This window comes from Gallus gallus, chromosome 28, assembly GCF_016699485.2.
Source record: "Gallus gallus isolate bGalGal1 chromosome 28, bGalGal1.mat.broiler.GRCg7b, whole genome shotgun sequence".
NCBI classification, from domain to species: domain Eukaryota; kingdom Metazoa; phylum Chordata; class Aves; order Galliformes; family Phasianidae; genus Gallus; species Gallus gallus.
The window spans coordinates 4,074,989-4,101,906 of NC_052559.1; the positions used below are offsets into that span (position 1 = coordinate 4,074,989).

Here is a 26,918-nt window from a genome sequence, read left to right on the forward strand (position 1 = left end):
GGAGAGGTCTGAAGAGCAAGGAGTTCACAGGCCCTCTCCCTTTGTCATGCTAAAAGTGCAACACAGAAAATATATACAGGCAGCTGCTCAATGGAGCGTGAAATACAAGTGATTTCTCCGGGAGCTCTGGGTAATGCAATGCAGCCCAGACAATGCCCGCCGCAGCCCCACCGCCTTTGTGCGAGATGGAAAACTTCGGCGGGGGGAAACAGGACGGCAGCTCTGAACCTACAGCTGCCCCAGAGGGCAAAGTCCCTGAGAGGGTCCCCAACACGCACCCCTGGGGAACCCAACACCCATTGGGACCCCAACACCCATAGGGTCCATAACACCCCTACGGTCCCCAGCATTCATAGGGTCCCCAACGCTCACAGAGTCCCCACCACCCATAGGGTCCTTAACACCCCTACGGTCCCCAAGACCCATGGGGTTCTCTGCCGTGGGATGGATGGGCGCTCAGCTGCCACATCCCTGGGATCAGCTCTGGAATGGGCACAGTGTGGCCCCGGCAGCACTGGGGACACGGCCGGGCCTGGCACGCTGTCCCCGAGCACGGGGTGGGGACCCCATTAACGCGACGCCAACAGATCCCAGCAGAGCCGAGCACCGCCCGTGGCAGCAGCTCCTATTGCTGATGCAAATTGGGGCATCCCGCAGGAGGAGGGAGCGGTGTAAAATCAGTCCTCAAAGGAGCTTTTGTGTCTCCGGGGCTGAGGTGCTCAGAACATCCATCTTTCCCTCCTTTTTTTTTTTTTTCTTTTTTTTTTCCCCCTTTTTTTTTTGCGGCTGGAGCTGAAACCCGACACTGGGCCGGGCCGGGGGGGTTCCCGGGGCCCCGCATTCGTTCCAGGCAGCGACACCCCCCGATGCATCCCCTGCGAGGGGTGGGGGTCCGGGGGGGGGGGGGTCGGGACACGGGCGGTGTTGGGGCGGGGGGCTCTTCTCGTAGTGGGGACGCCCAGCAGTCAGCAGCGGGGGGTGGAGGGGGGGGGAGGGTTCGGGGGCACCGCAACCCGTGAGCTCGGCCCTATCGGTGGAGGACTGCGCGGCCCCGGGGGTGTGTGGGGAGATCGCTGCTGCCCTCCGCCCCGGGCCGGGTACCCCAACCCACGGGGGACGCTCGGGGCACGGGCGGAAGCGACATCTAGCGGGAACGCATCCCGGCGCCCGGAAGATCGATATCCATGGCAACCCCCGGGCATCGCCCCCGCCCGGACCGGGGGCACCGGCAGCGTCAGGGACTTCCCCCGTTGGGGTGGGCGGGTGGCCATAGCGAGGTCAGAGCGGTCAGTGCGAAGTGCTTCCGAGCACCGTGCTGGGCCCGGGTCGCCCCGGAGTGCCAGGAGCAATGCGCGGTGCTGTTTGCAATGCACGGTGCTGTTTGCAATGCACGGTGCTGTTTGCAATGCACGGTGCTGTTTGCAATGCACGGTGCTGCTTGCAATGCACGGTGCTGCTTGCAATGCGCGGTGCTGTTTGCAATGCACGCAGCGTTTGCAGCGCACGGAGCGATGCACGCCGCACAGACTCTTCCCCTGCCGTCAGACAGCGCTGCTCTGGCATTGCCCACTTTGTCCCCTCCGGTGTCGCAGGGCAGCAACGGGATCAAACGCATCGATTGCATCAAACGGGAAACTCGTGCAGAAGGAGCTGCAGCTCCCAGAGCCGTGCACGCCTCTGCACTCCGAGCACGCCAACCGTGGGGCTGCACGGGCATCGCAAAGCCGCCCTTTGTGCATACGTGCAGCACACCGGGCGCACGCACGAGGCACACACGCGCACGATGCACACACGCGCACGCGCTCCGCAGAGCCGCACGCGCCGTGGACGAACCACAGCTCCCAGGAGGCAGCGCCCGCGGAACGGACCGCCGGCAGAGGGCCCGCCCTCCCCGCGGATCTGCCTCTCCATTGGCCAAAGAGCTGCCAATCAGCAGGAAGACGGCGTCGGATTGGCCAGCGGGGAGAGGCGGTGGCGGGCGGGCTTCCTGCGGCCGCCTTTGCGCTGACCCCGGCATGGTGAGAGCGGGGAGGGGGTGCGAGGCCTGGGGGCCGTGCGCGGCTGTCCGGGGGAGGTGCGCGCCCGGGGACGGAGTGCTCAAAGGTGTATGGCTGGGCTGTCCCGAGGGGTTACGCTTGGGGGGTCGCATGCTCAGGGTGCTCCAGTGTGGGTGCGTGCATAGCCGAGCCTGTGCCGGGGGGGTGCGTGGCCGGAGGTGTTGCACGGTGGACGCGTGCTCAGGGGGCTGTCCCGGGGAGTGCACGGGCACGGGTTGCACATCCAGGTTGGCCCGAGGGCACGGCCAAAGGTGCATGGGCTGCATCCGGGATGTTGCGTGCCCGGTCTGCTCTAAAGTGAGTGGTGCGTGCACAGGGCTGCATTCCTGCCTGCGTTGCCCCACGGCCCCTTTGTTGCTGGGAGCTCCCCCAGCACAGAGGGGCTCCAGGCAGGGCTGTGGCAGTGCACCCCCTGAAGCCATCCCCGTGCAGGCGGTGATGGGGGTGCAGGTGGTGGTGAGCCTGCTGGCAGCAAGCGTCATGCAGAAGTTGGCCCCGCACTGCTCCTTCGCTCGCTGGCTGCTCTGCAATGGCAGGTATGCCCCCCCCCCCCCCCCCCCCCCCCCGGCCCCTCACCCACACCCCACAGGGTCTGGGGTACACCCGGCCCCACTGACGCCCGCTGCTGTGCAGCCTGCACCGCTACAAGCACCCATCGGAAGAGGAGCTCCGTGTCCTGGCGGGGAAGCAGCGCCCCAAGACCAAGCGGGACAGGTCAGCACTGCAGACACCCAGTGGGGGTGGTGGCAGTGATCCCCAGTGTTGGGCTCCCCTTGAACAGCCTGAGGGTACCGGGGGTCCCTGCTGTAGGATATTATCAGGCTGCATCGGTGGGCTGAGGTCAATGGGATGAAGTTCAAGAAGGCTGAGTGCCAATTCTGGGTCACAACAACCCCATGCGTCCCTACAAGCATGGGGCAGAGCGATGGGAGGGACCGGTGGGGATGGGTCAGGTGGGACTTGGCGACCTTAGAGGCCTTTGCCAACCTTCATGATTCTATGATGAGGAGCTCCCAGACAGGGATGCTCCGTGCTGGGGGGCGCGAGGCACACGTCAGCTCCGTGCCCAGTTCCCTGCGCCCATCCCTTGCAGGAGGATGAACGGTGTGACAGATGACAAACCGCTCTCAGTGCCCCGTGACATCGACCTGCACCTGGACACCTCCCCCATCACCGCCGTGGATGCTCTCGGTACCCCCAGCACCCCCCTCTCCCTGCACCCAGCCCCATTTGGTGACCCGCAGCCACCACAGCGGTGACAGCTCCTCACGGCCCGCAGTGCTGCGCTATTTCCTGGAGTACCAATGGTTCGTGGACTTTGCTGTCTACGCCACTGCTGTGTACATCTTCACCGAGGGCTACAGCTGCGTGGTGGAGCCGCAGAGGGAGATGAACCTCGGGGTGCTCTGGTGCCTGCTCACCGTCTTCTTCTCCATGTATCCTTGTGCCGTCTGCTGCCACGTGCTGCTTTTCCTGCCACGTGCTCCTTTTCCTTTTTTTTTCTTGCATTGAAGCACCATTTGGGGTAGAAGATGTAAATTGATGGACTTACAAAGCCTTGCTGCTGAGCTGTGCCTAACAAGAGCCTTCCCTTTGGGCCTAATGGCATGGATGGTGTGGGGGTCCCACTGGCGTGGGGGTTGTCCCGGCAGCCCCCCATTTCCTTGACAGCCCCCCCTGCCTCCAGAAAGGTCTTCTTCATGGTGATGCGCCATTACTTCCGCTCAGAGGAGGGCGGCGAGCGCTCCGTCTGCCTCACCTTCGCCTTCTTCTTCCTCCTCCTCGCCATGGTGGTCCTGGTGGTCCGCGAGGAATACCTGGAGTTCGGCCTGGAGCCCGGTGGGTGCGGGGGGCCGGGGCGAGGTGGGCGGCCCTGGGCACCCACTGATGGCCGTGTGCTGCTCACAGGGTTGGACAGCGTCAGCAGCAACCTGGAGAGCATCCTGAAGCCGCGGGGGTGGGAGTGGACGTGAGTTGACTTCAGGATGGGAAATGGTGGTTTACTTTTGGAGTTTGCTTTGAAAACGGTGCTTTCTCCCTCTGTGACCCAAAGGGCAGAGGGTCCCCCAGGGCTCTGTGGGATCGGGGTCGAGCCGTCCCTCCGCCCTCCCTTGTTTTTCCGCAGGCTGCCCCTCGCCAGGCTTGCCTTCAAGCTGGGCTTGGTGGCCCTCTGCTCCTTCCTGGGCGCCTGCCTGACCTTCCCGGGGCTGCGCCTGGCCCAGACGCACCTCGACGCCCTCCGGATGGCGGCTGACAGACCCCTGGCCCAGTTGGGTGACACTGCGGAATGGGGAGGGGGCATAGGGGCCGGGACCACCTCAGCTCTGCGATGGTGGCAGAGAGTGAGAGGGGTCCGGGAGAAGGAGGAGATGGGGACACGGCTGTGCCCGATGTCTGCACCGCAGGGTTCTGCTCCACGTCAGTTTCCTGGCTCCGGTGCTGCTGGTGGTGATGTGGATCAGGCCCATCTCGCGGGACTTCGTGCTGCACGCGCCCATGGGCAAACAGACGGTGCAGATGTGAGTGGGGCAGGGGGGGCAGCGGCCTTCCTCTGAGGGGAAACTGAGGCACGGGCGCACCTCGTCCGCGTTCCTTCACTGGGGGATTCCGGAGCGTGGGACCCCCCCAGCAGCCCCGTCCTCCCCCCGCGCAGCCTGTCGGACTCGGCCTTCAACACGGCGCGGCTCTGGGCCGTGGTGGGGCTGTGCGGGCTGCGCCTGGCGGCCACCCGTCCCCACCTGCAGGCCTACCTGGGCCTGGCCGAGCGCTGGGTGCAGCAGATGCGGAAGGAAGCGGGACGCATCGCCGCCGTGGAGATCCAGCGCAAGGTGCGTGCGGGGGGCGCCGGGCTGCGGGTCGGCTGTCGGCCACCCCGCTGATGGCCGTCGGTGTGCAGATCACCAGGATTTACTGCTACGTGCCCGTGGTCAGCCTGCAGTACCTGGGGCCCATCATCCTCACCCTGCACTGCGCGCTGCTCCTCAAGACGTTGGGTGAGTCGCCGCCGGGCGCAGCTGCGGGGCTCGGGGCTGCGGACGCGGGGAGCAACCCTCCCTCCCCCCCGGCTGTTGGCCCCTCTGCTCCGCAGGGCACCACTCGTGGGGGCTGTACCCGGAGTCCCCTCCCGTCCCCGCGGCGGTGGCTGCGGCTCCATCGCGTCCCGGCGGTGAGGACGGGGAGGAGGTGCGCGCGGCGGTGGAGCAGATCACGGGCGTGCTGGGCGGGATCCTCACCCCGCTCTTCTTCCGTGGACTCTTCGCCTTCCTCACCTGGTGGGTGGCTGCGTGCCAGGTCGTCACCAGCCTCTTCGGCCTCTACTTCCACCAGCACCTGGCCGCGTCCTGACTGGGGGGGCTGGGAGCCGTGCTCGTGTCCCGTGCTCGTGGGGTGTTTGTCTTCGTCACCTCACTCCTGCCTCGGTTGGCTTCCCTGCTTCCGTGTGCCTGTGGGACATGGGGACGCTCCTGCAGCCGGCTCTCGGCAGGACGGGTTTTATACATCAGGGTGCAGCAGTGCGTCGCCTCTCCCCTTCTGCCACCCATCACCGCCGTGCCTGTCCCCATCGCGCCAGCCCCATGCAGTGACATTGCAGCCCCATGCAGTGACATTGCAGCCCCACAGCGGGGTTTGCTGCTGTGCTGCCGGCTCCAAACCGCTGCCCAAAGCTCTGCTGCCAGCAGGGATCCCAGCAGGGACTGCCGCGGTGCAGTGGGTTTGGGGCAGCAGCCTCGCTTCCTGGAACAGACTTTGGGGTTTGCTCTGCGTAGTTTGCCTCCCCTGACTGAGTGTGTGTGTTTCTATAGGGTCTCTGCTCTGCCCAGCGGGGTCAGAGCTCTTGGGGTGGTCCCTCTGCTTGGTGTGAAATCCTTGGGCCCAGCAGCTTCGGCTGTTGGCTGTTTTAGAAATAAATAACCCAGAGCTCGTTTGGTCATCCTGGAGCTGCTGCTTTGTTTGTGTTTTGCTGCCCCGAAGCCCCTCCTGGGAGTGCTCTGGCAGTAAGGGGACACAACCAGGCCAATGTGGCACTGCTCATCCCAGCAGGGTTAGGGGGTATGGGGTTCACAGCCCTCGTGCAGCTCCGATGGGCTCCTGGAGGTAGCAGCACGGTGGGTGCCGGTCCAGCTGCATGTAAAAGGATTAGCAGGTCTGGGCTGCTCAGAGAAAGGAGAGGGGCTCTGATCCTATTTGATAGCCTTGTAATGGTCTTAATTCCCTCTTGCTAAGGGCCGAGATGAGAAGGCAGCTCTCTGCCCCGTGTTAACAGGGCTAATCCAGGCAGCCCTCCTCCAGCAGCGTCCAAACTGCCAAAAAATAAAGGGGAAATTCCCCTCTTGCAAAGAGGTGGGGAAATCTGAACCCAGAGCAGCACCGTGGATGAGCAGAAGGCAAAGAGAAATGGAGCTCCAGCAGCACTGTCACCAAGGAGCAAGGAAAGGTGCAAGGAGGGAGATTCCCCCAGGGCCGGGATGCAAAGAGGCTTGTCCCATTAAGAGCCAGCCTAACCGCCTTGATGGCTCATTTATCTAATTTTCCTGAAGCATGTGCAGGAAGCAGCCGGGGGCTGAGCTCGGGGAGGCGCTGGCAGCAGGAGGAGGGTTGCTAAGGCCTGGGGTTGTGCTGCAGTCAGACACGCAGACAGTTCCTCCCCAGAGATCTGCCCAGACGTGACCCTCTCAGGCGGGGACGATGACTGATAGACTCGCCAAGAGCAGGAGACAGATCCACCAGCACTGAAATTGGGCCACATCAAATAAAATGAGAGAGCCCCCCCATCTTTCTCTCCCCAGAATTATTTCACTCTTCCTCTCTTTGCTTTATTTGGGTGATGGGACGGGCTGGGCTCTGCTCCACTCAGGCTGTCAGCAGAGAGGAGCAGTTGGGACCGAGCAGCTTTGTGCTGCAGGGGCTCTGTTGGCACCAGGATGCCCCGCTGTGACCTGGGCTCAGCCTTGCATCGCCCCTATCCCCATGGTGCACACCTACCTCCAGCTGCCAAAGAGTTCCTGGAGGTCCTCCTTCGTGCCCCAGGGCAGGGAGGAAAGCAGCAATTCCTGCTCCTATCCCACACGGGATCCCCTTGCTCCCAGCCCAAGTAGGATCCCATTGCCACCCTTTCTGCACACATCCCGCTCAGAGCAGCAGCACATTGCTGACCCCCGGCTCACGCTGTGCTCAGCAGCACAAACGTGGGTGGGGAAGCACAGCCCAAACCCCACTGAAGCAGAGGAGGAGCTGCCAGCCTTCACTAGCGGGATCGAAGCAGCGGCTGCAGGGAAGGTGGATGTGAGGGCTGTCGTTCAGCTCTGCCTCGGGCTTCCTGCAAGGGTTAGTGCACATTTCACAGCCCGTGGTGCCCAGTTCCCCTGGGGGTGTAGCAGGGAGCGCAGAGGGCTGCTATACAGGGCTGGATCCGGCCCCACTGCCCAGCAAGGAGCAAAGCACCGCCGCCCCACAGCCACACGAGGCCTTGAAATGCAGCTGAAAGCACCAAAAACCCCAAGAGCTGAGCAGGGCTGAGCGGAGTGGGGGGACCCCAAGTTGGGGGAAGCCACCGGGCCATGGCTAAGCCGACAGTGCCACCTGCTGCCACTGCACACCCATCCCCATCCCACTCTGCAGGGCTGGGGATGGGCACAGCGGAGGGCTCTGCTGGGAGAACCACAGCGCTTCGAAGCGGTTGCTGAGCTGCTCTTCCCCATCTTCCAAAGCACCTCCGGGGCATTCAGGTGGGAGCTGCGGGCACAGAGCTGTGGCAGAACCACGAGGAGGACGTGCAGCCCCAGCTCTGACATCACTGCATTCAGTCCATCAGTAAACCCACCCAACGTGCCACGCTCCTCTCTCCAATGCGCAAAGTACAACAGAAAGGGCCCTTCAGAGCCTGCAAAGTCAATTAAATTTTTTATTAAATATACATCCTCTCTTGGCACAAATCTTAAAATATATAAACATTATATACCAAAGTGTCTTCACTGCAATAAAATAGAACTCCAGATCCAAGAAAAGCAGTCAGAAATTGACGCACGCACACACACTGATGGTGAGGACACGTCTGGACAAAAGGCATTTAACAGTGTTTGTGTTAATTATGCATAGACCACACAGGCAGCGAGCAGTGCTGGGACACCCTGCATCCATCACAGGTGTAGAGAGGAGTGGGAAGCACCAGCCCTGCAATAGCAAAGGCTGTCGTGCAGCACAGCCCCGCACCTCCTCTGCACCAGCCCAGGAGAAAAGGGCTGGATAACGCTCATCCCGTGGCTTTCAGTGACTTTATGCCCCTGCTATCCTTGCCTGCAGCACGAGCTCTCCCCACACTGCTTGCACAGAGCACAGCACTGCATGGAGGTGCCCAAAGAGGAGCTGATGAGCAGCAATGCTTTGCAGCGGGCCAAGGAAAGGCGTGAAGCTGGGCAAGGAATCCAAGAACCTTCCCAAAGCCTTCTGCCCCATTGCCTCATGCCTTTACCTTCTTGCCCCATGCAGAGGCCTCCTTGCCTGTGAGCAGGACTGTCTCAGGGATCCCTATCAAAGCTCCAGCTTTGTCATTTTAGATGCATTTCATTGGACCTGATTTTCTCGAAGTGCAAGTGCAGAACTAAAGGTGCAGAAGCAGGAAGAAAAGACAAGGAAAAAAATAAAAATAAAAGCACAGGTGAACGTTTGGCAGCAATGCATACGAGAAAAGTAAGATGCATGGCTTGAAAATTAAAGCAAGGAATTGAATTCGGGGGAGTAAATTAGTTTTAAAGGAAAGAGGAACTAGAGGATATTCCTGTTAGATTTGTCTCCTTTCCCAGCGCTCAAGGCTGAGGCTCTTGGCTGGCACACAGGCACCTCCCCTTCCCAATCACTGTGCCCAGAGCTCCTGGGGCACTCATTCCGGGCAGCACAGAGATCTGGAACGTATCTCAATTCGTGCAAAGATGAAGAGAAGGGAAGAGAACACTCCGTTTCTCCTCTTCTACATTCAAACCAAGGAAAAAGAAAGAACTATTGAGAACAGCCCAAAGCGGTGACACAGTTATTCTTTTGCCCAAGAAATAAAAGCACCAAAACAATTACAGACTGAATTCAGATCACTCTCTTAAGTGCTCAGCCTGCAGAACTTGGAGAAATGTTTGGCTAACGGTTCACTGCATTAAAATCAGGTGTAGCTGCTAATGAAGGAACAACTTCCCTCGGCTCAGCTCTTCCTAGCCAGGCTGTGCTTCAGGTCTCCATCCTCAGCTCAGCCCTCAGGCTCCAGCCAGGCTGCAAGGTGCCACAAGCCACCCCTTCCATACGATCCCATTCACCAACACGCCAGCTGCACGCCCAGCATGGCAGGAGGTGCCCCGCGAGCCCCTCTCCCCCCATTCAGCCCCAAACAAGAGGTCAGCCATGCAGTGTAAACCCTTTCTCAGTCAGTACCCAGGAAGAATGAAGCCACCTCTGTTGCCACAGGGGTTTGGTGATGCTCAGCATCTCGTAAGACAAGAACTGCAGTGCTTGCCCCAACCACCTCCCGTAGTGCAGAGCACAGGAGCCTGCCTGAGCTTGGATGGCACAGCTCGGATTCTTCCGCTGTCACTACAGAACTCATCTGTGCAGAAAGGACTGTGCTCTGACCCAGCAGCCTCCATGCTGAGCGAGAACTCACTGTGGGTTGTGTACATGGTGGGACGTGCAAGCACACACCTACAACAGCCACCGCTGCCACTCCTGGCTGCTGGTCTGCACCTCGTTCCTGCTGAGATGCCCCAGCCTGGCCCTCACCAGGCCAAGTGAGACCAAAGCAAGAGCAGAAGTAATTGGCTTCTCCATTGGAGAAAAGAAATCAGTGCTCTTGCGAAGGACTGAACGTTTCACCCAATGAAGAAAACAGCTGATGATCTTCCATTAGCAATGGAGTAAAAAGAGAGAGAATTCGTGGCTATCATCTCTAATGACTCCTATGGCGACACCTAACATTAATTACAAGGTAAGATGGTGACTGCAGTCAAGTTTCACAACGGAAATCATCGCTGGTGGGCTCAGAGGCAGAAATCACTGAGGTTCATACCTGCCCATCCACAGCCACTGCAGTACGATCGACCCCTGTGTTCTGGAATCAACACGCACACTAACACTGCAGGATGCTGCCCGCCACGTCCACCAAATGGAAGCACAAGTGCTCAGTTCCTAGGGAAATATTTGGCATTAGAAGCGAGTTATGCTCCGAAGAACAAGTGCAAAGACAAAAGAAAGGACAAAGCTATTTCTACCAGTTGTGCAATTACCTCCATTCCCATTAATAAAGCCATGACACGGGGCTCAAACTACAGTGACTAAAATATATACACCAGAGAAGGACAGCTTTTAAATTATGCCTTATTTTTCTTTTATACGTTATCTCCCCTCTACATGGGCTGTATCAGCTGGAAAGGGATTTTTAATCTTGGCTTGTGGAATGGAATTCCCAGAGAACTCTATAAAGCTGGTTGTGACCTCTCACACTCCAAATACGATACAGGAACAGCACATAAAACAAAGCCACCCTCAGATCTCCATTTCTCTGAAGCCTGATGAAACAGAAACAATGAAAGGTACTCTACCATTCATTTCCAGATTGCAACTGGAAATGATTGGCATTGGATATAAGTTTCCAGGGGTCAGTACTGACTGTGGAGCCCATTCTCCTGAGGGCACCGTCCAGAGGAACTCGAGGATTGAAAGCAAGTGGGTTTGGGTGTGGACTGAGAACACAGCAGGCACCAAAGGACAGTGAGGTTGTTGGGAAGCAGGGCCACCAGGCTGCATCCAGCAGGCATGACCAGCGTTTGGGGGCAGCTCAACCTGCATCACATGTGCATCTTGGAGACGTTTGTTCCTGCAATGTGCATAAAGCAGCAACAATAATACTGAAGGACATAACTGCTGAAAACCTAAGTATATAGCAGTTCCTTTTCTCACTTAGGGCACTACAGCCTGCCAAATCCCTTGGAGGACAGTTGCCTTTAAGACCATGACGACAACAGAAGGGTTCTGACGGCCTGAAAGCACTACTGCAGTTCGATCCAACCCAGTCTGTGATCCCAGGCACAGCCCCCATCCATGACACTGACAACAAACATGAGAATTTGATTTACAAAACTGCTCAGGACTTTCCTCCCCTGCTGTCTACAGTCTTTGGTAATCTCTGGGGAACGCTGCGTGCAAGGGAGATTTCATGCAACTCAACCCAGAAATGAAAAAGAACATCTGAAAACGGGCAGCACTTCCAGCCAGAGCTCACACACAGCTCCCAGAAGAAAAGAAGTGACCCGGACCTGTTAAATCCTGCTGTGTCCTGTTTTACTGAGCTCAGCGCTCGCAGGTCAGAGGAATGTGGAATTCCCGACAGATTAAGTGGAATATTGCACTTGGCAGACTGCCTCCAGCAGTGCACAGTAAGAACCGCCTTCCAGGAGCTGCGCTCACTTCCCACGTTCAGGAGTTCATTCCAGCAGCACTGAGTCCTCTCTCCCCCCCCCTCTCTCTCTCTCACATCCCCACTCCAGCTGCCCAGAGAGCAGACGTGGAGCGCAGCAGCACTGTTGTTTGTTTGAGAGGCTCCACTCCCAGCATCAAAGGACAAGGCAGGAGGATGAGGCAGCTTCTGTACAGGACGCCGTTCTGCATTGCAGCGGAAAGGATTTCGTGTAGGAGAGGGTTAGTTGCAGGTTGAGGTTTCCAAACGACGCGGAGGCTCATTAAAAAAAGAAAACCAAACAACAGCACAAAAGGAACAAACAAACAAACAAGAAAGGTGAGTTCTGAGCTGCGGGAGAGCACGCACAGAGCCAGGGAACGCTAGCATTGCTCTTTGTACACGTGTCGTACTTTTCTCCTGCGAGGGCTGTGGGGATTAAGCTACTACCTTTCAACATTAGTGCTGTGCTGTAATTTACGGAGAAGGATCTGCGTCAGGTCAAAGGTTGTGAAGCTTATTCCCACTGCAATCGGACCTTTGACCCAATTCATGCTGAGTCCTTTGTACAAACCACGGATTAGTCCCTCTTCTCTTATAATCTCCTGCATGGTGAGAAGGATGGAACTGTACGTGTGTCCCATAACCCCCGCTGTCTGCATTCGCCGGCGAACCACATCCAGGGGGTAAGATGCTGACTGGCCGATCAAACCCGCACAGGCACCGAACAAAAGCCGCTCCGGAGGGGATGGCTGCGATTTCCCACTGTGATCTGGGAAAGAGAAAGTAGCAGAGTGTGGAAAGCTCCTCGTCACAACCGTGTGACTGAGGTCAAGTGGGCCAAGAGCCAAAGAGAGCACCGAGTGCCAGGGCTCCCGGGATGCTGCTCCCAGTTTGGACGTTAGCTGACTTGGGAAGTAACCACGTCCTCTCCGCACTCGGGACTTGCAGGAAGGTAGAAGAAGGAAATGCTGCTCTTCTGCAGCTTGCCCTCTTCAAAGTCTGGGATTGGGGAGAGGGAGGCACAGGGCACCCCCACGAGCACAGAACTTAACAACTGGCTTCAAGGCCAGGAAGAATGGACTTGCACCATGGAAGTGAAACACCTGAAATTGGCCAAAAGCCTTCACCATTTGAAAGCCAAGAAAACAAAGGATCCATTACCTGCATGCAGTTTCTTCAGCGTCTCATAGGTGAAAAAGCTAAGCCCGGCGTACGGAATCACTCCAAGGATGGTTGGTGTAAATCCCCTATACAGTGTTTTCAGTCCTTCCTCTCGGGATATTCGGATGAAGACATGAACAATATTGCTGTACCTGGCATGCAGACACAGGAAAACCAAATCTGCGCTAGTTAGTGCCTGCACATACGGGTAATGCTTCCAATACAGCTTTCTGAAGGATCAACAATTAATTAATTCGGCTCTGAGCTCATCAGACAGCTCAGAAAGGATTTCAGAAACCTATCTGCAAGCAGAGAAGCCAGTCCCCAGCTCTGCTCCAGCCCTACTGCAATATGCTGTCCTGTCTGTTTGCTCTCCCCGAGGCACTGTGCCTGCTGGCCTCCTCACAAGCCAACCAGCAGGTTTTGCTAGGGAGGTTTTTGTGTATCCATCTCCTTCCAGTCCCAGGACTAACCAGGGCTCTGGGCATTTCATCAGCGCTCAGACCCACACAGTAACAATGTTTATTACACCAAAGGCTCCGAGCAAGAAGTGACCCAGAAAATGAGAATAAAACCATCTGACCTTAAAAGAAAGCTCTGTGTTTGTTCGTGGTGGTGGTACTTGCTTTCATTAGGCACTTACATCTCCTTCGGCGTGACAGCCATTCGAGCACGGACCATATCCAAGGGGTAGGTTAACATGGCAGCCGTTGTGCCTGCCAGAGAGCCAGCAATGAATCGAGGAAAGGGTGTCAGCGCTCTAAAGTAAGGTGAGAGAAGAGACCAAACAGATCACCTGGAGATGGTAATGCGGTGTGGCTTTTCAGCAGGACTCTACCAGCTACTGAATCCCTTCCCTGTCTGTGTACTTCAGAGAGCTGGGTGGGTACGGGTTGGAGCAGCTGTGGTTTGCCACAGCAATTCCAAACTGAGGTCTCAGAGGACACTGAGGACAGCACGCCTGACCTGGGGTGTCTCAGACACTGCGTGCCCAAGAGCAAGAGGCTCAGGCCGCGTGCACGTAAGAAGGGCTCAGCTAGCAGCAGAAGGCTGGGTCTTGTTGCTTCTCCTGCAAAGAAATGCTCTTTGCTTTGTCTGCCCACTCTCAGCACAGGGAAGCATTAACTCAACATCTAGGCCACTTCTTGCTCACGCCTCTAGAGAACAGAGTCCTCTCACAAAGGCCTCCTCTGTGCAGGACCACAAACCCAGCCCATCGATCAGCCCCCTCTCAGCACACTGCTCTGCAAAGCCATTGCAAGAGGGGCTGGCACAACCCTGCACCGAGAGCTTTCAGCCCAGCAGGCCTGCAGAAAGCAGAGAATCGTGCTCCCTCCCTGCAACCCACAGCCCCACAAAGCTCCATCCTCCTCTGCAAGGATCAAAGCCACGCTGCATCTTACTTTCCCTGGAAGCCATAGTAGCTCCCCAGGAGCTGCTTGTACTCCTCGTGTGCGCAGAACTGAATGGCAGCGTAAGGGATCACGCGCACCATGGTGGCTGAGTTCCCCCGCCAGAGACTCCAGAAGCCCTCATTGAGGTAGGTGCGATAAATCAGCCTGTAGGCTTCCTGCAGGCAACAGAGCAAAGGTCAGATGGGACATCATGATAAGAGGAGTCCAAACAATAGAGGGGGAAAAGGTGACCCTATAGCTTAACCCCTCCAAAGCCTCCCTGCCCCCTACCCCAGGGAGCTGGTGTCAGCTGTTACAGCCCCGACTCCAAAATGAGACAACTGAAACCTCTTCTCTAGGGAGACTGATTCACATACGTTAGAGCAAAAACAACGGGAGCTGGGAAAACAGAGCTTTACATCTTTGTTTTCTCTCTGAGGGGAAGGCACAGAGCTGGACTGATGCTTTTTTCCAACCCAAATTAATCTTCTTAGTGTAAGACAGAAACATTTGGATTATACATATTAGCACAGCATGCATGGAATAGCCATAATGCACATGCAGCAGAACATCCAGCACGCCACGAGAGGGATCAGCGCCCGCATTCACATTTCCTATACATCCTGAAACAGCTCCAGGGGAGGAAGAAAGCAACCACGGGAGGAGAAGGGAAAAGCTCTGAGTCACATCTGCTGCCACATCACAGCTAGGACCTGTAGAATGAGGATTGGGTCCTCTCCATGCCTGGCAATGGGCAAAAACATCAGCAAGAGTACTCTAAGTACTATTGCCAGTCCTTCCCTCTGTGCTCTGTCACTACGAGCGCTGCTCATGAAACCCAGGTAAGTCACAAACAAACAGAAGGTGTTTTTAGGGTGATGTTACTACCACTAAACAAACACTTGTGGTGAATGGGAGACAGACACATCAGCTCACCTTGGCAGAAAATCTTTTTGAAGACACTAAAAAGAAAAAGCGAGCGTTAGGTCTCAGTACACTTCGATGGATCAAAGAAACCACATGGCATTTTAGCTAAGAAACACAAGAATTGATGCAAGAAACAAAAAAATGGCTATTCTTTGTAAGCAACAAAGGCTGCCCCAAGGTGAGCGCTCACCAACGCTGCCCGGCACAGCAGGAGCTCATTTCTCCAAATGCTTTTGCAGAAATGCTCCGTTTGTCACTTCTTAATTTCAAGGGCTAAAAAAAGCAAATCACAGCAGCAATTAAAGAGGGGCAGGAGCCAAGCACGGGTCTGAGCAGCACATTTGCACACACAGGTTGCAGCCAAAGTGCCGCCCGGCGCAGCGCTGTTAGCGGAGCTCCACGCTACGATGGTTTCATCCGCACAGAACTCAGATGAACACTCTGCTTCTTTTCTTGCATCCATTCAAATTGACAGCATCTCTTTAAGTATGTAACACGGGAGGCCTGGGGAAGCCAGCTTTATTTGGCAGGCAGCAGCTCTGCTTTGTAACATCCCTGCAGCAGGAAGGAAACCCAGGCGAAAACCCGGACAGCAACGCTAATGAAACGTGGTTCCAATTAAGTCTCTGTTGCAGTTTCTTTCAAACTCCTTTGAGACTTGTAACCTCTCAAGTGTGTCAAACAATCACATGCAAATACATTTTCACTGCGCTGCTCCTTTATGCAATTCAAAGCCTTTTTTTTTTCCCTGCCTTTTTTTTAATAACTAAAACCACTCCGATAAGCGCTCCGAGCTGCCTCTGCAATGGAAAAGAAACCTCTTCCCCACTCCCATGGGAATTCAGTCCTCAGATCAAAGGACAACCTCCCACGTTCACACAGCCCCAAGATGCTTTCCATCCTCACAGAAAGGGAACAGTGCCGTGGTGGAAGCCTCCGGCACAGCAAGAGAGTGGGAAACCCACTGGACAAGAAATTGGGCAGAACGGGCAACTTTTAGTCATATCCTCTGCAGCAAGTTTAATGGGCCAAACCAAACAGGTGCTGCACAACACGCAGGGCTGGACGTGTTCATGGTGATTTATATAGACAGCTGATGACTCATCCCAGTTTGGCAGCTCCCATCTCACCTCTGATCCTGACATCCCAACCTCAGATGAACCACAGTGCTCATTCTGCTGGGGAAGCACAGCACGTCCTCAGCGCTCACAGACGCAGCCCCCGGCTGCAGCCAGCCCAGGCTGAGCCCCCTGCAGCCTCACCTCCCTCATCCATATCCCTGCCACACCAGGACTGGAAATCACGTCAAATGAAAGTCAATTTGAAATTAAATCTCATCCACGGATTACAGTAAACCTACCCAATTCATTTAATCTGGGATGTCAAGTGGATTTAAAACTCCTGGCCTCACCAAATGTTTATTCTACCAACTGGGTGTGCCCTTCCCATCGGGGTGATGAACACAGCTGGTGGCTCTCACGCTTAAATGGGAGAACTGGGAGGAGCCCACGGTGGGGCTGAACCCCAAACCCCACTCCATGCAGGAGCGTTTTCTATTCCAATTAGCTGAGTATCATCGTCAGTCACACACGAAGTTGAAGGGTTCCAAAAAACATTTTGCAATACAAAGCTACGTATGCCAGCTTCACTGCATCTTGTAGACACTTTTCATAATCAACCTCAACTCCAACCACATTCAGCTGGAATAAAACACAACTCTTATTAGGAAATGCTGCACATGTGAGCAGGCACTGCCCGGCCTCCAGCAAGCAGCTCCATCACCTCCTCCCACTTCTACCACCTAACCTCGTCCCCTTTCCCTCTCACTTTGTTTCTCCGAATTAACAAGCACAGAAATCTGAAGTGTTACCACTCATCCCCTCAAATGCAGCTCTTCCACTGCCCAGCTGCTCTGCACCCTCCCTTACTGCATGGAACGCTCACAAGCTGCAGCCAACTGTCCCCAGCCAGCAGTGTGTGCACCATGCTGCACTGAAATAGCAAAGCTCTTGCTGACTACCACGAGACCTGGATCCAGGAGCACCGTCCTGATGAACAGCTGATTGACATTTGCAATAATCCCACCAAAAACCAAACAATAGGTTTTCAGACTCGATGCACTGTGGCATTGTGGCAGTGTCACTGCTCTGTCGCATCCTACCCACTCCTTTCAGGTTGGGGGACATTCTGGCTGAATACATTTGGAGCTGGTTTGGTTTCTGTTTGCAATAAGGTCAGAGTAGCTTACAAAGCCAGCAGGACTTACCCTGAAACATGATTTTTGTCCTATCCAGTGGAGCTACTGCAGTTTTGGCAACAGCACCAGCCAGAGCACCGGACATCAGGGAGTTAAGCACTTTCTTCTGCTCCTGGATACCCTGGAACAAAGCATTGTGCAGTGTGACACAGTCAATCCAAATGAAGAGTTGTAATATTTTGCCTCTGCTACAGCATTTCCTCCCACCCAGGGACACGGCTGAACCGAACTCAGGTGTGAGCATCCACTTTATCCTGCAATCTGTCCCATTAGCAAACATAAGCTCCACGATACAGCAACCCAATCACACTCACATTTCTGTGCAGTATCTCAATGCTGCATCACTCTAAACTGCTTTGTCAGGTTGTATGCAAGGACTCCTCTGTCCCTTTCAGTCCAATGTAGAAATGTTTCTACCTGCTAATGCAATAAGAGTGCTTTTGATTCCCTTGAGACAGCTAAAAACCAGTGCAGGTGTTTTGGAAACGTGAACATTCCCTTCAAAACAGTAAATTCCAAGCACAATAAATTCCCGGCCAGATCATGAAAAACAAAGATTAGATGTGTCTGCAAAACACAAAGTTCCAAGGTCTGCCTCTCCCCCTGCCTTCTCCCTGTTCAGACTTCTACAGACAATGTCACTGCTTATGATTTAACCACACACAAAGGTGCATTCCTCTCTTGCCCTTGCACCAACACACAAACCTACTTTGTCCCCAAGATCCTAGGAATCAAACACGACAGGCTTCCCACTATGATAAATGGAATGGAAGTGTTTCTGTTATTGACATTCCTGCCACAGCTCATATTTATAAAGCAGCTATCTTCTCGTAACACATGGGCAGAAAGCAAGCAAATGACTTGAAATCTAACACCGTGAAGGTTATGGGCTGAGAGACAAGTCAAGCTGAGGCTTAAGGATGTTAACTTCTGATATGCTTTGTGTTTTCATGGAGGAGTTAACGCCTTTCCCCTCCCCACCAGCACTTTTCCCAGCTAAAACATTAATTTTTTATTACAAAAACACACAGAGGGGAAAATGGAAGGGAATCAATCTCTGCTGATCCGGTGCCCCATGCACAGGCAGCACTGTGTGAACTTCAGACTGAGTTCTGGCTCCGTTCCTCCAGCAAAGTCATTCCACACGAGCAGAAACCCTGAGCTAAACCAGAGCAAGGTTCAGCAGCACCTTCCCCTCTGGTGCTCCTAGCAGGAGTCCGTGACAGCAGCGAGAGCAATGAGAGCACTGAGAGCACTGAGAGCAGCCCTCCTGGCTCTGCTCCCTGCTCTGCCACTTCCAACGTAATAAGACATAACCTTGAATGAGGAGCACAGCCCTGCCTGCCCGTCAGCCCAGAGCCATGCCTGGCCCCTTCCCGAGGGCTGGAGCTGCTCAGCCATCCTCAAAGTGCAGTTACACATTGCATGGCTTGGACTTACACTGCAGCCCCTTCAGCACTCGCAACCCAAATCCCACTGAGATGCTCCCCCTGCGGTCACTCAGCTCCTGGCTCACCCCATGGCACGCAGCCCCCAAGCTCTCACTTGTACCTCTGCTGGAAGATGAGCTGATGCAGTTGGCTCCACATCCTGCCCTTTGAAATCCACTTGACCTTCTCTCACACCATTACCCATACCAGTTGCACTTCCAAGTGGGCAGAAGGGCTCCGGCTCCTGAATGGAAAACAAGAACAAAATAAGTGTTAGCATCAATGGTAGCAAATACTCAGGTCATAAAATAGCTGGAAGGGAAGGAAAGGGCCAACTCCAACCCCAAGCTTCCAGAAGGCCGTCCTTGGAGATGCAAGTGTGTGTGTGACAGGGATGGGGCAGGGGGAGTGCTCTGGTGCTACCTAAAAACTGTGTCACTGACCACATCCATTCTTTTCTCTCCCAGGGAGCTCAGCTGCAGGGTCCAAAACCAAATGCATGATTTCTAAGGGTGAAGCAATCCACCCTGTTCTGTCCCCTTCCATTGCTTACAGTGAACATTTAGGTTGCCACTCGTTCTGACTGCTCTGCATCACTCAGATACTAGAAAAGACATACAGAACTTTAAAATCCAGATCTGGAAAATGGAAATAAACATTCCTAGCAGTACCTCCCCAAAGGCTGCCATAAGGCACTGGGGGTTATTTTAAGGGACAGACAGCTCCAGTGCCCCACACGTGCCATCAGGGCTGCATGGATGACATTACAGCCGTACGCTGAGCACAGCACATTGGTGGCTGCAGAGCTCCCTTCCTGCACAGCTGCAGTGAAAGATGGCCCACCGAGCTCTGCCTGGATCCACAGATGGGGTGTAGCTACAAATATCTGCTTTCTAAGCTACGAGACTGCTCCAAGAGCCATTTTTCCATAGCGTTAGCTTCCATTTGAGGAATGTCAGCTTGGGTTCCCCCACTGCTCCCCAGCATCCTGCAGCAAGTTGCTTCATCTCTGCCCCATCCTACGCCTGGGAAAGCCAAGGCACAACAGCTTGCTTACTGCAAAATGCCACCTGAAGAGCTTTTATTTCTCCTCCTTTTTAACAATCTCTAGCCATTAAATGCTTGTCAGCACCTTTCAGACTTGCTGACCTATTTTTCGTTCCCCCTGCATCGCTCTCATAAATTAGTGCCAGACTTCGCTCTCAAAACCCCCCTGGCTGCAGCAGAGATGTTAACACAGAGCCAGAGAGGGCTCAACCTTGGCTGTATTGGTGCATGACCAATTTGTGGTGATGGAGCTGCATGCAGCCCACACGCTCACAGCCCGGCTACCCTTAACACTGACACCATTTGCTGGAGCTCCAGGAAGACACCGCGTGTTCACAGCTCCTGGGGGTGCCTTCCAAAAGAGGAGCTCTCAGGATGCTGCTCAAATAACTCCACATTGCAATGAGAGAGCAATGACCCCAGCAGCAGCAGATGTGGGCACTCGGGAAGTTGTGCTGTGGAGGTCTGGTCCCATCAGACCACGTGCACAGACAGCCCCACACGGTGGAGGTGGTTCCTCATTGAGGTATTCTGATGAATGCAGTCTGCTGATTGTTTCTAATTACTACCTGGTGTTATTTCCTTCCCGTCTCATGGGGCTGGAACTGCAAAGCAGTGCCCTTCAGCAGAGCAGGGAGAGCTCCTGGGCTGATATTATCCCCAGGAGAAATGTAGGTCACAATATCAGATTGATCTTTACCAAAAATAAACCCACCGAAATAGAACTCGTGCTGAAGAGCTTTGGAACGCAACATGCAACTGTGTTAAAATGGGGCTCTGAAGGATGACTGAAAGGAAACCTCAAATCCTAAACTGCTATTATTAAGCTTGGACCTATTTTGGAAGGCACACACACGTAAAGGCGATATCTGTTTGCTCCACAGTCTTGTCTTTGATGCTATTCAGAGCTGTTCTCCCTTGGACTTTCAGTGCCTCACCCAGATCCTACAACACCTGTCCACACGTATGCAAGCCCTACACTTGTGGAGCCTTAAATACGAAAGCCGTATCTATTCCTTGCAGTCCCATTTGCTCCCTGCAGAGCAATGCAGCAGTGCTTTGTTTTGGAGGCGGGTTGGATTCTGACTTGGAGTTACAGAGTTCTGGCTGTCACAAGTGATGACGCACATCACAGACATCACAGGCAGAAAATAAAGCTTTGCTTTTCAGTTTCAGTCCAAACTTGTAGGGCTCGGCCATTAGAAAGCAGACATCATCTGGCATATATATATACACACATGTACATATATGTGCATCGGACTCTTTATTAAGCAATCCACAGAAACCCAACACGGAGCAGCTGGACGTGCTTTCACCCCTCACACTCCATCCAGCCCATACACGTTCATTGCTTATGTTTCCAAAGCCAAGGGGAACAAGAAGGAAAAAGGAAGGCTGCAGATGAGGTTTGCTTTCTGTAACCCAGAGCTGTGTTATTTCTGTGGCTGTTACACAAACCCTCATTGCAGACCCACAGAGGACCCCCCAGCAGAGCTGCCCCATCCCCTCGCAGAGCGGATCATCAGAAAGGAGAACTGCTGGTGAACACGAGTTCAAAAGTTAAAGAGGTTTAATGAGTAACACCCGTGGTGCTGTTACAGCAGAGCCCAGGGCCAGCACCCAGCTGCAGCTATCAGAGCACAGTGCAGATGGGGGGCACACACCGGGGCAGCCCCCGTCCCAACACCGAGCTCAGGGCTGTGCAGAGCAGCTGTGTGCTAAACCAAGCACCATTCCCTGCACAGTGCGAGGTGCACAGCGCATACTCTGCACGTGGACACTGAGCACACCGTCACTCCTTCCCTGCCACCTCCCAGCAGCACTTAATGAGTACCTGAATGAGTTCAATCATCTCAGATGATTGACATCTCAGAGATCATCATCATCAGATGCACCCTCTGACAAGTCAGACCTTCTGCTTTTCTTGGTGGTGATTCTGATGAAAAGGACAGGTGAGACAGAAGCAGCTCATTGAGATGATGAAAGCAGCCCAGCAGGAAGATGTCTGACAGGAAGGTGCCCGTTTGCTGTCCAAAGTGTGAGGGATTCGGAGGAAAACAGCTCTGGCTCTCCAGGTGAGTCCCATCCTGATGCTATCCCAGCCATTGAGCACACATTTGAAATTACGCAGTCTTAAGATAATTAGTTTCTCAGCAGAAGAAGCAATGGGTTGCAGAGAGCAGCAGCACAATGAAGGAACAAACGCAAACTCACCACGTTGGGTGCTGAGAATTGAAGTCTCGTTGCTGAAGGCTCAGCTATTGGTATCCATTCCCACATTTCACAATTAAGGCTTATTTAGAAGTTTGGTTTGATGTCACTGTGGCCCAGAGGAAGGCCAGGGCTGGCACTGATGGCACAGCTGGGAATCCCACCCCTGCGGCCCACCAACATCCCAGCACTCCCATTCTGCCACACCTGAACATCCCTGTTTGCAGCAAAGCACCTTCACCACAAAAGCAATCCCAGACATTGCAGCTTCACGTCACAACCAGAAAGCAGCAAAGCCCGGGCACCCGGCCCAGAGACTGCTGGCGGGACATCAGCACCAGAATCCACATTTATCTGATGCTCCTGATAGAATCCCAACCTGTCACAAAGCACAGCTGCTCCTGCAGGAATGCCAGCGGGAATACTGCAAAGCAAACAGCCACCACCAGCAGCACCCACTGCCAACAGAGCTGCTCTCGGGATGTGCCCACTGCTCACACAGCCCCGCTATGGGGTGCCCAGCTCACTGCAAATCAAAGCCCCATTGGGTTCCATGCAGGTGAAGTCACCCGCATGACTCCATCCGGACCCATCAGCTTCCTTGGTTAATTAACAGCTATCCACTTCCAGATTTATCTCTTTTTTTTTTTCCTTTATGGTGCTGTTAACGTCTCCGCATCACCAATAAAAGCATAGAGTACAAGCAGGGAAAAAAGAAAGCTCGGAGAGCTGCAGCAGAAACCCTCACCTGCCTTCCTAGGCAGGCTGGAGTGAAGCAGTGCCCGGGGAAGCTGCTCCATTAGGTTCCCCTCAGTTGTTAAACTGAGCAATTGAGGCTGACAGAGGCAGAGCCGCACTGCAATCACCGCTGCCTTAAATTCATCCTTGGAGCGAAAGCATCTCAGACAAATCACGGGAGGAGGGGGATGAGCGATGGCGGGGTGGTCCCCCGAGGTCCCTCATTGCCTTCCAGTTTGATTAAGCCACTAAAAATCAAACCCAGTGATGCCCTGCAGGCTCAGCTCCCGTCAGTCAGACTCATCTTCCGGGTGCACGCAGATCCAATCCCAAAGCACGAGCGAGGAGCAGCCTGTTGTGTTTCCCCTTTAAAAGTCTGTACAAAAACTGTCAGCACAATTTGGAAGACCCACTGACATCCTAATTAGAAGACTCACTAAATGACGGTACCTGGAAGCATTGAGTTTTTGGGAGGCCTTCCTTGCAAAGAACAAAACAAATGCTCCTCCTGCCTCCCTCCAGCAGCCACAGCTCAGATAAATAGATGGAGGATAAGGATCCAAACTCTTTGCATGGTTTTTGATTACCTGCCTGCTGCTGGGAACACCTCAGCTGTGCTCTCCACAGCCAAGAGCTGAAGAGTGGTTTGTATCTGCAAGACAGCTTTGTCTGAAGGGGACAGAATGGCAGAGCTGCTGAGTCTGAGTTCATCACAGACCTCCTCCTTCAGAGGCAGAAAGCTGAAAACAGCAAAACAGGCACAGACGGCCCTGAGGGACGACCCCAACATGGCCAAAGCTTTCCAGTTCAGGTGGAGATGAGCGGAAATGTGACCAACCCCCAGTCAACCAGGAGCGATCTTTGCCCAGAACCATTTCAACAAAGCAACCAATCATTATCATCTCCTTCCTAAAATCCCACCATTTTACCATGCACAGGAAAAAAAAGAACAAACTCAAAGACCAAGAAGAAGCCACAGGTGGGAACTGTGTCCCATAGTGCTGCTGCACGCCCTGCTTGCACACAGTGGACACGATGTGAGCACCAGCGCAGCCCAGCTGCACTGCAGAGCTCAGTGCAACCCACAGCACAGACACACGTGCAGTAAGGAGGAGCAAATCTGGTGCCTCACTGGAGAGCAAAGATCTCCAGCACTCACCTATGCTGTCACCTGGAGTGAGCCGCTCACGGTGCAGTTCAGCTTTCCATACAAGAAGTCATCTTCTTTCATAAGAGAGCAGGAATATGTGTGGGTCACTCCTGGTGAAAGAACACTGCAGTGGGAACCAGTAGCATCGGTGTAAAGCTCAACACAGCTCCATACAGTTAGGAGCAAAGTTATTTCTGGTTCCTGAGCTTCTTCCTAAGAGGAAACCTGTCTGACCTGTACCAAACCCATCTGCTCCACCAGATGAACGCACACGGCTGCACCGCTGCTCGTCTTACATTCCAGGTGACCTCTGCACAAAACACACCCCGGCACACGTTCTGCTGGGCCTGCCCACGTCAGTGTGCAGACTGCAGCTGCAGGTCAACAAAAAGCAATGGCTGCAGCTCCTGACTCATCCCGCGGTGCTGTCAAGAGCTGAAAGTCCTCTGCCTGAACCTGAAGCAGCCGCTGGGTCCGGAGAGCTCCTGAAACACAACAGCCTGGACAGTCCCCAGCCCCATACACAGCTGCTCTCTTTGAGACAGCATTCACAGCTTCCTACACAATAAGCAGGGAAACAAAACCAACTGCTGAGAGCCCACAGCTCTGCTAGGGTGGGAAGACGCTCAGAGCTACCCTGAATGCAGCCTTGGGGTTTGGGACACCCAAACACCCCATTATTTCACCTGGAGGAGGTTGGTGTCCCTCCATCAGCCCATTGGCACCCCTGCCTGCCCCCACTGACACCTCTCTGTTCATGAACATGCACCGCCTTCTCCAAACTGGAGTCATTTGGAAAGCAGAACGTTTTCAAAACACTCTAAATGCATCAGAACACGTTAAAAAAGCATCCTAAAAATGCACCATCTCCAGAAACCGCTCTGCAATCGACCACCGGAGCCAAGTGAAGCTCCAAACCCTCTCTGTGCAATCAGCCCAATGAACTGCCAGCAGGAAGGTGGCAGTCAGCAAACACAGCCATCCCGGACCCCTCTGAGAGGGGATTTCAGGGCCACGCAGCGCAGGCAGCACCACAAACCCAGCCTGGGGCACTGAGAGTGCAGCACAGACAGCAGAACAGCACTCAGCAACTCTGCACAGCCACTTCCAGCTCCTTCCGTGTGTCTTAAACACAACCTGAGCCACTTCTCCCATTTGCACGTTGGAAGGCAAAGAGGGAAAGCCAGCCCTGCACTGCAACTTTGGGCTCACGCTGGAGAGATAGAAAAGCAGAAGTTGGAAAGAGATCCGCGTTTAACGCCTTCCACGCCCCCCGGGTACCCCCACAGCAGAGCAACACGCGCTCACGTCGTCCTCACGTTCAACTTCGGAAACAGAACGACGGCCACGGTTTGCAGCAAAGCGCACATCGGGAGACCGGGAGCGGCTCGCAGTCAAAGGTGCGGGACGGAGCGGAGCGGAGCGGGAGGGCAGCGGCCGAGACGGCCGGGGGGAGCGGCAGCGGCACGGGGGGACGGGCGGGGGCGGCGGGGGGTGGGGACGGGCAGGGGACGGGTGATGGGGGTGGGTGAGGACAGAGGGCACAGAGGCGGGCAGGGGGCTGCAGAACGCGCAGGGAGCGCGGGGGTCGGCGGGGACGGACGGCAACGGCCAAGCAGAGGGCAATGGGACGCGCAGGGGACGGGGCCGGCCCGCAGCCCGCCGCTGAGCCCGGCGGGAGGCCGCTCCGCACCGAACCGGGTCCGAGCTGCGCTGTCCCCGCGCGGCCGCAGCCGCCCCCCGCCGAGGGGCGAACGGAGCGGTGACCCCGCGCGAGGCCGCGGCAATGTCACCCGCGTCCGCCAGCGGTCCGCCCGGCCCTCGGGCCCGACGTCACCCCGCGGGTCTCCCGGGGCCGCACCGCTGCCCAGCGGCGGGGCCGGGCCCGCACTCACCGGCTCCGCTCCGCTCGGCGCCGCCGCACCGCTGTCGCCTCACGGCCGCCAGGCCTCCCCCTCCCCCGCAGCGCCCGCGGGAGGCGGGGCTTTCCCCGTCTGACGGCCAATCGCAGCCTCGGCGCGAGGGGCGCGGGCGGTGCCGCGCGCGCTGAGTGGCGGAGCGGCCGCAGAGGGGCAGGCGAGGCAGCCAATGGGCCGCGAGAGGGGCGGGCTGCGTTGAAGCGCCTGGGAGAGGCGGGGTGCGCCCGGCGCTGCGCGGCGATGGAACGCGCAGATCCCGCGCGCGATACGCGCAGGACGCCGCGCAGCACTGCTGGGTCCCCGCGTGGTCGCTGAGCCGTGTCCCGCGTGGCGGGTGCCGCACGCAGCCCCCGTGTCGCACATGGCAGCGCGCCACGCGTGTCACGCTCGGTTGTAGCGACCCCTGGGGCAGCGCGTGGCGCTCCGTCCGGGCATCCCCGGGTGCAGCGGCCCATAACCGGCCCATAACCGGCCCACGTGTCCCCGGGGCAGCGCGCCACGCTCGGCCAGCAGCCGTGGCCCCGTAGGGCTTTGCCCCACAGCCCTTTCACCGCGATCTGTCCCTTCCCCATGCCCCAGTCGGGGCTAAAATAGACGGAAAACAAAGGCCGCCTTCCCGTCTCTATGGAACCTCGCATTTGATTTGCTCACAGCACTTCTCGCCCATCCCAGCCCACAGTGAGACACAGCCCGCAGAGACGCGGCTCAGCACTGTCAGTCCCCAGCACGGGGCACTCAGGACCTCAGGGTCTCCTCTGCAGATCTCCCTACTGCTCTGCCCCATAGCAGTGGGGCCCCTTCAGCAGAGGATCGGGGCTACAGGCGTGCAGAAGCGCACAGACACACCACACCTTCCACAACAGGGAGAGGGGAGGGCCAGGCGGCCTCTCCTACACACGTGGGGTGAGCATTCATGGCCTCTGAAGAACACAGCTGCCTCTGCTGCCTGCTGATAGCAGAGCTGCAGCAGGAGTTACAAACTCAGCCCTGAGGCATTCCTGCCATCTTTCTTTTCCCGTCTCCGAGAGGCTCCATGAAGAACCAACCACCCTTGCAATTATTTTTTTAAATGCTTTGTGGAATCGACACTTCTATGGGAAATATCACATTAGAAAGCATTCACTCACATACAGCAGCAGCAGTGCAGGAGGAAGGCCCTACCAGCACCCAGAGCAGCACAGTGAGCCACAGGAA

The 26,918-nt window shown here is 55.6% G+C and overlaps 3 protein-coding genes across 9 annotated transcripts; 1 reads left to right on the forward strand and 2 right to left on the reverse strand.

Moving 5' to 3' along the window:
• The first annotated feature begins 1,496 nt into the window (after nucleotides 1-1,496).
• TMEM161A (transmembrane protein 161A) lies at nucleotides 1,497-5,995 on the forward strand. Of its 3 annotated transcripts, none has more exons than XM_040653772.2 (12): nucleotides 1,497-2,018; nucleotides 2,490-2,593; nucleotides 2,691-2,771; nucleotides 3,151-3,248; nucleotides 3,337-3,493; nucleotides 3,745-3,896; nucleotides 3,966-4,026; nucleotides 4,183-4,326; nucleotides 4,463-4,576; nucleotides 4,711-4,885; nucleotides 4,954-5,050; nucleotides 5,146-5,995. In XM_040653772.2, exons 1-12 carry the CDS (start codon nucleotides 1,512-1,514, stop codon nucleotides 5,400-5,402), a joined length of 1,947 nt encoding a protein of 648 aa, XP_040509706.1. In that variant the 5' UTR covers nucleotides 1,497-1,511; the 3' UTR covers nucleotides 5,403-5,995. The 3 variants fall into 3 exon arrangements, with proteins under 3 accessions (XP_040509706.1, XP_046760656.1, XP_015155609.2); XM_046904700.1 differs by having other exon boundaries at nucleotides 1,977-2,103; XM_015300123.4 differs by having other exon boundaries at nucleotides 1,977-2,018; nucleotides 2,374-2,593.
• A 1,950-nt stretch (nucleotides 5,996-7,945) lies between these two features.
• On the reverse strand, nucleotides 7,946-23,758 carry SLC25A42 (solute carrier family 25 member 42). Of its 4 annotated transcripts, none has more exons than XM_025144306.3 (8): nucleotides 21,541-23,752; nucleotides 18,781-18,903; nucleotides 17,239-17,350; nucleotides 14,982-15,007; nucleotides 14,055-14,221; nucleotides 13,295-13,411; nucleotides 12,652-12,803; nucleotides 7,946-12,259 (listed from the first exon to the last, which is right to left on the reverse strand). In XM_025144306.3, exons 1-8 carry the CDS (start codon nucleotides 21,556-21,558, stop codon nucleotides 11,934-11,936), a joined length of 1,041 nt encoding a protein of 346 aa, XP_025000074.1. In that variant the 5' UTR covers nucleotides 21,559-23,752; the 3' UTR covers nucleotides 7,946-11,933. The 4 variants fall into 4 exon arrangements, with proteins under 4 accessions (XP_025000074.1, XP_046760663.1, XP_015155612.1 ...); XM_046904707.1 differs by lacking the exon at nucleotides 21,541-23,752 and adding an exon at nucleotides 17,544-17,646 and having other exon boundaries at nucleotides 18,781-18,835; XM_015300126.4 differs by lacking the exon at nucleotides 21,541-23,752 and adding an exon at nucleotides 17,544-17,649 and having other exon boundaries at nucleotides 18,781-18,835.
• Nucleotides 21,548-26,455, reverse strand: LOC124417444. Of its 2 annotated transcripts, XM_046904709.1 has the most exons (3): nucleotides 25,701-26,455; nucleotides 23,815-23,915; nucleotides 21,548-21,642 (listed from the first exon to the last, which is right to left on the reverse strand). In XM_046904709.1, exons 1-2 carry the CDS (start codon nucleotides 26,360-26,362, stop codon nucleotides 23,873-23,875), a joined length of 705 nt encoding a protein of 234 aa, XP_046760665.1. In that variant the 5' UTR covers nucleotides 26,363-26,455; the 3' UTR covers nucleotides 21,548-21,642; nucleotides 23,815-23,872. The 2 variants fall into 2 exon arrangements, with proteins under 2 accessions (XP_046760665.1, XP_046760664.1); XM_046904708.1 differs by lacking the exons at nucleotides 21,548-21,642; nucleotides 23,815-23,915 and adding an exon at nucleotides 23,923-25,018.
• Nucleotides 26,456-26,918: the final 463 nt, after the last annotated feature.

Excerpts from the sequence above, each read along its gene's own strand:
- TMEM161A (XM_040653772.2), top strand. The coding sequence starts at position 1,512 with ATGCACGCCGCACAGACTCTTCCCCTGCCGTCAGACAGCGCTGCTCTG. Across the intron at positions 3,494-3,744 it reads CTCACCGTCTTCTTCTCCAT|AAAGGTCTTCTTCATGGTGA; the intron begins GTATCCTTGTGC and ends CCCTGCCTCCAG. Across the intron at positions 5,051-5,145 it reads GCTGCTCCTCAAGACGTTGG|GGCACCACTCGTGGGGGCTG; the intron begins GTGAGTCGCCGC and ends TCTGCTCCGCAG.
- SLC25A42 (XM_025144306.3), bottom strand. Across the intron at positions 12,804-13,294 it reads GCTGTCACGCCGAAGGAGAT|GTACAGCAATATTGTTCATG; the intron begins GTAAGTGCCTAA and ends TCTGCATGCCAG. Across the intron at positions 12,260-12,651 it reads GCTGAAGAAACTGCATGCAG|ATCACAGTGGGAAATCGCAG; the intron begins GTAATGGATCCT and ends TCTCTTTCCCAG.
- LOC124417444 (XM_046904708.1), bottom strand. The coding sequence starts at position 26,362 with ATGCGAGGTTCCATAGAGACGGGAAGGCGGCCTTTGTTTTCCGTCTAT. Across the intron at positions 25,019-25,700 it reads CGCCGAGCGGAGCGGAGCCG|CGTGAGCCCAAAGTTGCAGT; the intron begins GTGAGTGCGGGC and ends CTATCTCTCCAG.